This window comes from Astyanax mexicanus, chromosome 8 (assembly GCF_023375975.1).
Source record: "Astyanax mexicanus isolate ESR-SI-001 chromosome 8, AstMex3_surface, whole genome shotgun sequence".
Lineage (NCBI taxonomy): Eukaryota > Metazoa > Chordata > Actinopteri > Characiformes > Acestrorhamphidae > Astyanax > Astyanax mexicanus.
In genome coordinates this window covers 44690410-44701581 of record NC_064415.1, presented here as the reverse complement: position 1 = coordinate 44701581, position 11172 = coordinate 44690410, and the positions used below count along the sequence as shown (strand labels likewise).

Here is an 11172-nt window from a genome sequence, read left to right as displayed (position 1 = left end):
CTGTTAAGTATATATTATTTACCCAACAAAAGTATAATATTTGCAATATGCCAGACATGGGTCTGTACATGAAGAACCTTTTTGATTGACAGTAAACACAGCCTTGATAAAAATGCTACCTGCTAACAAATACAGCTTAAGACCAGCTGGTCACCCAAAAAAAAAAAAACACATCATGCTGGTCAAGAGCTGTTTAACGAGCTAGCCTACCAGCATAGGGTATGTTTTTTTTTGGATGACCAAAAAATTGGTCTTAAGCTGAATTTGTTACAATATCTACAATATCAAATGCAAATAACATAATATACACGTAATAATATGCTTAATATAGTAATCATTTTGCTAATGCTTGGGGGATATACACAGTTACATAAATATCTTAAAATACACACGTTGTAACAGTTTTAATAACTTTTGTATTAAAGGGTCCATGAGTTTAACACAATGTTTCATCCTTGTTTCAAAAGCAACAAAAGGGTCTTGCCTGAGAATTTACATTTATTCATACAAAACCTGGCCATTAAAAGTCTAAAATGTGTGATATATGCATTGGTACATTTATCTCTGTCATTTACCAAAAGACCAAATAATACATACATAAATAAACAATACTCTAGTAGTTACCTAAATAAACAATATTTTATATCAGTCTTATGGATAATGTTGTGCTTGTGAACTATTTCTTACTCTCTTTTTCTCTATGTAAAGCACTTTGAGCTGCACTGAGGTGCTACATAAATAATGTTTATTATTATTATATTATTAAAAAAGGTGCTTATTTTTTATCCTCTTTTATACATATTGACAATTTCAGGTAAATAACAAGATATAACATTGTGTTTTAAAGTGGTGTTTAAATGTTAGAAAATGTCTAATTATCTGGGTAGAGTTTGTGTATAGGTTTATACGACGAAGCTTTTTTATTGCAGCACGACTCCTGACGTCACCGCGGCGTTAATACCCGAGCGCGGCCGCTGGGCGGCGCTGGAGCGGAAACACCGCCCGCGGGGAATGCAGCTGTCCGGTCTGTGAGTACAGTATTTACATTTTATTCACATGTAAAGCTTTAAACAGATTAAATAACCCTGATGAAGACATGTATTAAGTTTATACAGTTATATGTTAAGTACAGGTTAGTGTGGAGAGTAAAATAAAGGATTCCCGGGTTTGTTTAAAGGCTCAGGAGGCTCTGAGATGTGGAGTTAACCTAGGTTAGCTAAGAAGCTAAAGTCAGCGTTAAAAGGCAGCGGGTTTTAGTGAATATTTAACTGAAGTTAAACCGCATTATCTCTCTACCTCTCTGTGTGTCTGTAACTGTGTATGAGAGCCGACCAGTGTTAGGGTTTAGTTTAACATGATTTGTGTAGTTAAGAAGTTCTGCTTCTTTTCAAATTATCCGTTCCACCTTAAATAGTGCAGCAGTTCTATGTTAACTGCAGGACCGTTTAAGGTGGAACTGACAATTCTTTTTAAACTCCAAAATAAACCTCGTTTAACAGAAAAAGTCTTTTACCAATTCACATCTGACCTTAATTAGAATATTAGTGAAATTGGAGACAATAAACATGTTATGAAATATAAATATCAGTCATTTTTTAAGCGATAAAGCTCACGTTTGTCTGTTCTGGATGAAGATGATGATGATGATGATGTAGCAGGATTGGTATTTGCACTCATTAAACACATTACTGATCCCCAAGACTCATGTCAGGGTCTGTTAAGCTCATTTTGGCTGAGTATAACTTATTTATTTCATACTTTAAGCTATTATTGTCCATATCTGGACTATTAAAAGGAATATTCCTTATTTAGAAGAAAGAAACATTTGAAAGTTAAATGTTTGTCAAACTATTAAAGGTGGGCAATAGGGGAGTATATATTTTTATTATAGTGATAAATGCAGATGAAGAGTTCATAAAACACTGATTATTAATAATTTCTCTTAATTTTGTAGGTTTTGCCAAACTATGTCCATAAGAAAACAGTGATTTAAATGGCTTGAGAAAACACCTTTAATTTTTTTTTTATTAAAATTAAGTTTTAGTTGTAGTTTCAAAGTGTTGACATTTACAGGTTTTTATATGGTTTTTATTTTTTTTTTTTTAAGAATGTTTTTAAAAAGTAATGGAAATTAGAAAAAAAATGTTTGATTATTGTTTTGGTTTAAAAAAAATAATTTAATGTTTAATTAATGTAAATCCGTCACATCTATTTGCATTCAACTATATCTGTAAATTCACACAATGAGAACAAAATGATGATTTAATGCTGTCTGGCTTTATTCAGACATATAATGCAGAATACGCAGAAATATTATTCAGCTAGTAAAACGTGACCTTTCAAAATGTTTAAAATTCATTTTAGGTGAGAAATATATTTGAGATTTTTTGGCCAAGTCAGTACTGATATATTACAGATTGTATGTTTATTTAGTGTACAGCAGTTTAGACACTCATAATGAGCCTATGATGAGCCTATGATGAACCTGTTTAGCCTACAGAAAGAGACATATTCAGGATGTCCTGTTATCTCCTCTGTTACAGGATTTGTTGACCCAAGTGTGGACTGTGGGTAAGGTCAGCGAGTCATGGCTGGCTTCAGGCAGGAGGATGTGGAGAAGTTCTATGAGATGGGGGAGGAGCTAGGCAGGTAAGACGCTACGTCGTTAGCTCTGATGAGTAAGTCATGACGGCTGTGAATTTGGTTAGATTAGTCAACATAGGCTGGGTTTTAATGGTGGGGTTGTGAAGTAGTGCCTGTAAGACAGAGTGATGTACATCAGTGACTTACAGTGATCTGCTAAAAGTGACACAGAGGTAATTATTGCTAGGTTTGTTAAAAAGAGTTTAAAAAAGTCTAAATAATATTAATTATTACATAATTAATCAAAGTTATGTACAAGTAATGTTTTTCCTTTTACCTTTTTGAAATCATGAACAGGATTATTGGCTATGTTCACAAAACCAGGCTAAAGTGACTCAAATTAGATTTTTTTGCTCAATGTGGCTCAGATTTTCTTTTTAAGGCTGTGTGCACGTGCCAAATGCGATTTTTTTATTTTTTTTTATTCAGATCTGAGCCACTTCTTTATGTGTTGCTAAATCGAACTTGCTTAACCTGAACCATGGACATGCTACATAAATGTGAACGGTCAAATTCATGTGTCTTTTTTTTCTTTTACGCATGCGCTACGTGTTTCTCTCTGGTACCCACACATCTCTTGGTGCAGCTATAGCTGCAAAAACAGCAAAAGCAAACCGCCTGGCCCTTTTTTCACCTCCTCGACCTGAGCATGAACTTCAGACCAGCTGTTTACTCTCCACTCCAGCAAAAGATGCTCCACATATGAACTGCTAAAGCATCATTTCCCTTTTTTTAAAACTACGAGTCGTTTATACATGTATTAGTGTGCGCGTGTGAGGCATTTCAGGGACAGATTCGTTCACATTACACACAGATACAGCTCACTTATATTTGTGTATGTGAACCGTCAAGACAGCCACATCTGATTTGAGCAATGGGCTCTAAATGTGGATATTTATTTTTTGTTTTTGCTATTGATAGTTCAGTGTTAGAAATTGCTATTATTTATTTTTTTGCTATTGGTAGTTCAGTGTTAGAAAACATTGATGTTCCATTGTAATTTAAAGAAGCTTACGATAAACTGCAACACCATAAGCAAAACAATATGTTCTGTTTGTTTGTTTGTGTTTTTATTTTAGAAAACCTTTCATAATTGGTAAATACCAACACATTAAAAATTCTGGGTAAAAGAAAAGTATATTATCTTTAAATGTAATTGTATTTATTACTACTACTTACTATTTAAGTAAATGCTGTGTTTTTAAGTATTGATACAGTATTGTTATACTACAATATATCAGTGTTTTCTTACACCCCTAGTAAGTATAGGACTGTTTCTTCAGTTGTGTGTTAGCAATGATCTTTGGATTGAAGTTTTTATATTAAACCAGATTCAGACTAATGCGGAAGAATGTCATACTGTTACGCTTTCTTTTGTTTGCTCTAAGTCAGCATAAACACTGTCGCGCTGCAGTGAAGCACAGTGTGTTTTAGAGCACTCTGTACTAACACACACACTGATGCGGCTGCGATAAAGATACTCTGCTTATTTTACCTTTACGTAAGTGCCTTCCTCTCACACTAGTGAGGAATTTTAATTCACACAAAGAATGAGTCATAAACACACACACACACAGTTTGCTTTCCTATAAAAGGCAGTGGAGCTTTAATGCAGGATGACATCATCTCTGTCTGTCTTTTTCTCAGCGTTTGCCAGAAAACAGCTGTGCTGCACACCAGATTACAGATTACTCAGACTGCAGGAACGTCTATCGTAGACTCTATAACAGTTCTCAGCCTCACTTAGTTTATATCCACAATTTATGACTTGCAGCATCATCAGGAGCGCTAACCAGCTGAGAAACTTTCTATGATCTCACACTTTTTTTAAAGGAGCAGTGCAGTGAAAAATCTGAGATTGAATTCAACCAATTCAACCAAGACATGTTGGGTATATAATGTGCTTCTTTAGTTTATATAGGAGAGGCTAACATAGCTTACCCCTGCAAATGCAAAAACACAACTTGTCTAGTACCTGTAAATGTATTGCCAAATGCCAATACAATAGATTTACATTTACATTTAAGGTATTTAGCAGACGCCCTTCTACAATAGCAACTTACAAAAGTGCTTTGTTTTTTACTTTGGGATGGGAATCTCTAGGCACCTTACAATTTGATTACGATTAAGAGGTCTGCAGTGTGATTTATAAAACGATTATTGGGCATCTTGATGCATCTTTTCTTTTATACAGCATTTTTTCCCCCTTGTTGCTTGACTGCTTGGTACTTTTAGGTACAGAATCTCTAACTATCCATAACAAATCCAGCTGTTTAATAGGCTCCCTGACACTGTTTTTGTTTATTTAAAAAATCCTAGTTATTTAAATTGATCAATAATTAATAAAAAAGAAATCCAGGATTAATGTTGTTGTGGTAATGGTAAGCTTCAGCCACAATATTAAAACCAGCTACAAGGAAAGCAGAAACAGAAGGTGATGTATAATGTTATAACTGACCAGTGTAATGTATATGCAGAGCTGGTTTTAATGTTGTGGTTGATCTGTGTAGTATTTTGCAAGGCAAATAATAGATAATTGCACATTTTAATAGTCTTTGTAAACTAATGTACTTTAGCTAGCTATATAAGTAAAATGACAAGACAGAGACCAAAAAAAGATTTAAAGGAGATTGAGATGTCTGAGTGGAAGTAAACAACTGTGGTCGTTGTGAACAGAGCTTAAAATTCTTCTGGTTGGAGTTGCATTGCACTCGGGAGGATATAATCCCATATCTGACCAGGACACGCAGATAGTATCAAAGCACTTTGGGCAAAAACACTAACAGTTTTCACTCCGGGTTGCAACACTTCTACTAGTTCCGCCTTTTACATTGTGTCATCTTTGCATTATGTTCCACCATCTTGGTCCCAGGAGAGAGAACAGTCAGGATGTCCGGATTCTTTTGGAACTTAAAGAATGGTGAGTCAAGATGAGCCGCACTGGAAGCTTGAAGATTTCTTGGTGCCAATCTGGCTTTGACGCATCAAATATAAAGGAGCTTGTCTGCTTTTGATTTTGTAGGCCAGCGTAAGGTTTTGGATCAGCAGCAGAAAGACAGTGGAGGGAGCGCAGGAAAGGAGTCACATAACTGAACTTCGGCAGAGGACTCTAGAGTAGATAAACCTTAACCTGCTGGCACCATCCCAATGCCAGGCCTTGGCTAGAGGGGTATAAATCCCCCCAGCATTGAGCTGTGTAGCAGTGGGACTGTGGTCTCTGGAATGATTGTGGTCCATCCAATACGCTTTTAGATGAGATGGTGATGATGTGGTTGGATGCTAATCATCCAGCATTCCTAACTAATGGTTTGAGCTCCACTCATCTTTACAGAATTGTTGTAATTCAGCCACATTGGAGGGTATTCGAGCATGAACTTTTTAAAGTCATGTCATAGCTTCTCAGTCGGATTCAGGTCAGGACTTTGACTAGGCCAGTCTTTATTTTGTTTTTTTCAGCCAATCAGAGGTGGACTTGCTGGTGTGTTTTGGATCATTGTCCTGCTGCAAAACCCAAGTTTGTTTCAGCTTGAGGTTTCGAACAGATGGTCGGACATTCTCCTTCAGGATCTTTTGGTAGACAGCAGAATTCATAGTTCAATTTATCACAGCAAGTCTTCCAGGCCCTGACACAGCAAAACAGCCCCAGACCATCACACTACCACCACCATGTTTTACTGTTGGTTGTTCTTTTTCTGGAATGCAGTGTTTCTTTTATGAGACGAGCTTTAATGTTCAGCTCAGCAGTGGTTTTAGTATAGGAACTTTGCCATGTAGGCCATTTTTGCCCAGTCTTTTTCTGATGGTGGAGGCATGAACACTGACCTTATCTGAGGCAATTGAGTCCAGCAGTTCTTTGGATGTTGTTGTGGGGTCTTTTGTGACCTCTTGGATGAGTCGTCGCTGCGCTCTTGCGGTAATTTTGGGCGGCCGGTCACTCCTTGGAAAGTTCACCACTGTTCCATGTCTTCTCCATTTGTGGACAATGTCTCTCACTGTGGTTCGCTGGATTCCCAAAGGTTTGGAAATGGCTTTATAACCCTTTCCAGACTGATAGATCTCAATTATCTTCTTTCTCAATTGTTCCTGAATTTCTTTGGATCTCGGCATGATGTGTAGCTTTTGGTGGACTTCACTTTGTCAGGCAGGTCCTATTTAAATGATGTCTTGATTAAGAAACGGGTGTGGTAATAATCAGGCCTGGGTGTGGCTAGAGACAGTGTACTCAGGTGTCAGAAACCACAGTGATGGTATGTTTTAACAAGGGGGCAATCACTTTTTCACACAGGGCCATGTAGGTTTGGATTTTTTTCTCCCTTAATAATAACCACCTTCATTTAAAAACAGCATTTTGTGTTTACCTGTGTTGTCTTTGACTAATATTTAAATTGGTTTGATGTTCCAAAACATTTGTGTGTGTCTGTGTGTGTCTGTGTGTGTCTGTGTGTGTCTGTGTGTGTCTGTGTGTGTCTGTGTGTGTCTGTGTGTGTCTGTGTGTGTCTGTGTGTGTGTTTCCTCCCCAGTGGTCAGTTCGCCATTGTCCGTAAGTGTCGTGAGAAAAGCACGGGTGCAGAGTATGCCGCCAAGTTTATCAAGAAACGCCGCCTGTCGTCCAGCCGACGTGGCGTGAGCCGGGAGGAGATCGAGCGAGAGGTGAACATCCTGAGGGAGATCCAGCACAGTAACATCATTACTCTGCACGACATCTTTGAGAACAAGACTGACGTCATCCTCATTCTGGAACTGGTGTCCGGTGGGGAGCTCTTCGACTTCCTGGCTGAGAAGGAGTCCCTGACTGAGGAGGAGGCCACACAGTTTCTCAAGCAGATCCTGGATGGAGTTCACTATCTGCACTCCAAACACATTGCCCACTTTGATCTCAAGGTAAGTAATGCACATTATTAATTAATGTACAAAATGTATAAGGTTTAGGTAGTGGACTTCAGATTATACGTGGACTGAATTTTCCTTTTCTTGTTTTTTTAGAATGTTGTCAGTTCACCAGTTGCCTTTCCAGGTGTTTGAAGCCAATTCTGCACCTTACTAGAATCAGTATATAGAACAGATTTCCCTTAGATTCCTTTAGTTCTGTTTATAAATAAGGGTTAATCTACAGTTACAGTAGATAGAGGAATCACGAGCACAATCAGTTGTGCTCGTACTGTTCTGTGAGGTGATCTATTCTGATTTATCCGGCTGAACTACTTAAAAAGTTCTTTGACTTATCAATGATGCTTCAGTTGATGGGGACCGAGACCACCTCAATTTGTCTGACAAAATGTTGGTCCTTTGTTCTTTGTTGATCTGCTTTTTCTTGGCTCAGACCAAACTAAAAAGTCCAAAGGTCTTTTCCAGAATGTCACTGTCATTTTATCTTATTGGAGGACCTTTTGTATATTGTCTGCATGGGTCTTGACCTGTTTCCTGATTTTGTGTTGCAGCCAGAGAACATCATGCTGCTGGATAAGAACGTTCCCAACCCCAGGATCAAGTTGATAGATTTTGGCATTGCTCACCAGATAAAAGCAGGAAATGAATTTAAAAACATCTTTGGGACTCCAGAGTTTGTTGGTAGGAGATTTTTAAAAAACTTCTGCAGTACAGTGTTAGGCTGTGTATAATGGCAAACGATCTGTAGTTTCCATTTTAGGTTTTCTATAAATATTACAAAATAATCAAATAATAAATTTTGGTGATGTGATGTTTATTATTTCTGCTCTCCTTTACAAACAGCTCCAGAGATTGTGAATTATGAACCCCTGGGTCTGGAAGCAGACATGTGGTTAGTATAATAGTGTTTTTTTGTCCAAATAATAATTTCAAGCAATTAATAATTTGAAAACTGGTTAATTTCTCTTCTTCTGCAGGAGCATTGGGGTTATTACATACATCCTGTAAGTATTAAAACCAGAGATCACTCTTACTGCAGGCTTCCTTCTCTCTGTTAATATTGTTATCTGGCTAGCTTTGTATAGTCAGTCTGTATATAGTTGTCAGTCTATCCTTCTGTATGTCTGTTTTTATTTCTACCCATATATCTGTTTTTCTTATTGTATGTGTGTTTTTCTGTGTATAACATTTCGTCAGTCAATCTATGTGTAATCAGTGATTGTGTTCTGCAGGTTGAGTGGAGCATCTCCTTTTCTTGGGGAGACTAAACAGGAAACTCTGACTAACATCTCTGCAGTTAACTATGACTTTGATGAGGAATATTTCAGCAACACCAGTGAACTGGCCAAAGACTTCATCCGCAGGCTTTTGGTCAAAGATCCCAAGTGAGCTCTTTTTCTATTAATAATGACTGTGGCAGCACTGTGTCCTCTCAGCCTGCACAGTGGCACCTTTTTTGGGCATATTAGTTTTTAGAAACAGTGATTAAATTTTTAAAATCAGTATTTGCTCTCTGTGGTGCTCAGTTTTGTCAGAATAGTGTTTTAATCTCTGAGGAAAATGTACTTAATTTTTGTTTAATGTACAGTAATGAAGAAAAAAACATTTAATATTGAACATATTAATTAATATTGATTTCAGTCATTGTTACAATAATAATTTGTGTGTTTGTGTTGGTTATTTTTTGTGGTGTTTTTTTCTGTTTTAGAAAGCGAATGACTATTGAGGACAGTCTGGAGCATCCCTGGATTAAGGTAAATACTCTCTTGCCCCTCAATAATAGTTACTTTAGCCCTATTTCTCTCTCTCTTACTCTCTCTTTCTCTTTAATCTCTCTCTTATATTGTGTGTCTCCTTTAGTTAGTTTTAAATGTTGATCAATTAAAATATATTATGTCCCCTGTTATTAATGGTGTGCAGGTGATTAAGCGACGCAATGTGCGTCAGGAGGACAGTGGGCGGCGGCCAGAGCGTAGGAGGCTGAAGACCACGCGACTGAAGGAGTACACCATAAAATCTCACTCCAGCATGCCCCCCAACAACACGTATGTCAACTTTGAGCGCTTCTCACATGTGCTGGAGGAGATCGGGTCGGCTGAGGAGGGCCTGCGGAGGCTGCAGCAGAGCCAGCGCTCCTGCAGGTGAGGGTGGACCAAAAGGAAAAGATTTCATTCAACCATATCATTAAACGTGCCAAGCAAAAATAAAAAAAACTGTGATTTATTTTCAGGCTACCAGTCTGATGTGTACAACTGTATTGCTGCATCTTGCTGGTCTAGGGACAAAATAACTAGGCTTCTGAGTTTATAAATTTGGCTTGTGTTTCCTGTAGTGCTCTAGATTTTCTATCTGCCTGACATGGTTAGACAATAACAATAATACATGTCACTTCCTCCTCCTCTCCCTTTAGGGATGATGTGGCTGCACTGCGCTCCATATATGAGGAGAAGGAGGGTTGGTACCGCGAGGAGAGCGAGAGCGTGGCAACCGAGCTGAGCCGGGTCCGAGCCGAGCTGCAGCGGGCTCAGGCACAGCGCAGGCAGAGCCAGGAGGAGGCCCGGGCTGCCACGCTGGCTGCTAATGCACTGAAGCGCCGATTTGGCCGTTTGGAGACCCGTTACGAGACGCTGGCCCAGCAGGTGGCAGCAGAGGTGCGCTGGGTAGAGGAGCTGCTGAGGTCAGGCTCCATTGAGTCAGAGGAGCGCAGCACTGGCCTGGCCTGAAGGCATAAGTCCATTACAGTGCATGAGGTCCAGATATCTAGCAGAAACGCTGCATGTGTCATCAGCCATGCTCAGAGCTAACCACCAGCCAGTAACATCTCATACCTGTGATGAAACTTGTAACCGTTAAAGCGATAGTTTTAAAGTGCCCAGTTTTTACTCCTCCTTCACTCAAAGACAAAATTGTTTCATGTAATTTTACATTTTGTGACTTAAAACAGTGGAATACGTATTTGTGCAATGTAAAATCGTCTACAAAAGGAGTTCCACTAGTGTTAACGATTTAACTAGGCAGAGAATAATGTAAGCATCAAAGCAGATACATACCTACATTGCCTTTACTAAAGAACCAGTGCAAAGAACTCCCTTTATTTTTTTAAACAGAATACCGCAAATGCAGTCAATCAACCAACAGATTTTCTTGTGTTTTGAATCCGCACACAGCTTTGTTTTGGCTTTAGCAGTTGCAATAAAATAATCCTGACACTGGGGGGCAATGCAGCCCCTTCAGTACTCTCACGCCACTGTCAGTATTTAAATATTGTTAAAAACAATTTCAGTAAATAGTAGCTTAAACTTTCTGAATGAATTCTGATAGCAACAGCTTTAATGAATTAATTTACAAAATAATTTAACTCGATTTAATTGAGGGATGTTTTAATTATTTACATTTTGTGGTATACATGTCCTTCACTAAAAAAAAAAAAAAAAACAATAACTGTGCAACAAGCACATATCAACCACAAAATACCACTGTGGTGACAAGCTGATGGCAGCTGCAAGCTAATGTTGGCTGCAAGCTAACACTAGCCACAATAAGATAAGGAGACGATTAGCTGTTTTTCTAGGAACAGAGTCTATTAGTGAGGCCTATACAGGCATGCATATTTAGCGCCATGCAAACTGTTAATGAGTAAAG

General features: G+C 38.3%; 1 protein-coding gene across 2 annotated transcripts; it reads left to right on the top strand.

The window, feature by feature from the left end:
* Nucleotides 1-950: 950 nt before the first annotated feature.
* Nucleotides 951-10971, top strand: dapk3 (death-associated protein kinase 3). 2 transcript variants are annotated; one of them, XM_007236325.4, is made up of 10 exons: nt 951-1028; nt 2544-2649; nt 7164-7524; nt 8082-8211; nt 8374-8422; nt 8508-8534; nt 8763-8915; nt 9239-9284; nt 9451-9671; nt 9941-10971. In XM_007236325.4, the coding sequence occupies exons 2-10, from the start codon at nt 2588-2590 to the stop codon at nt 10251-10253; spliced, it is 1362 nt and encodes a 453-aa protein (XP_007236387.1). In that variant the 5' UTR covers nt 951-1028; nt 2544-2587; the 3' UTR covers nt 10254-10971. The 2 variants fall into 2 exon arrangements, with proteins under 2 accessions (XP_007236387.1, XP_049338849.1); XM_049482892.1 differs by having other exon boundaries at nt 1006-1024.
* The last annotated feature ends 201 nt before the right edge of the window (nt 10972-11172 follow it).

Bases quoted from the DNA above. Each gene is read 5' to 3' on its own strand.
- dapk3 (XM_007236325.4), top strand. From the start codon at position 2,588: ATGGCTGGCTTCAGGCAGGAGGATGTGGAGAAGTTCTATGAGATGGGG. The intron at 7,525-8,081 runs GTAAGTAATGCA...TTTGTGTTGCAG, and splicing joins TTGCCCACTTTGATCTCAAG to CCAGAGAACATCATGCTGCT. The intron at 9,672-9,940 runs GTGAGGGTGGAC...CTCTCCCTTTAG, and splicing joins CAGAGCCAGCGCTCCTGCAG to GGATGATGTGGCTGCACTGC.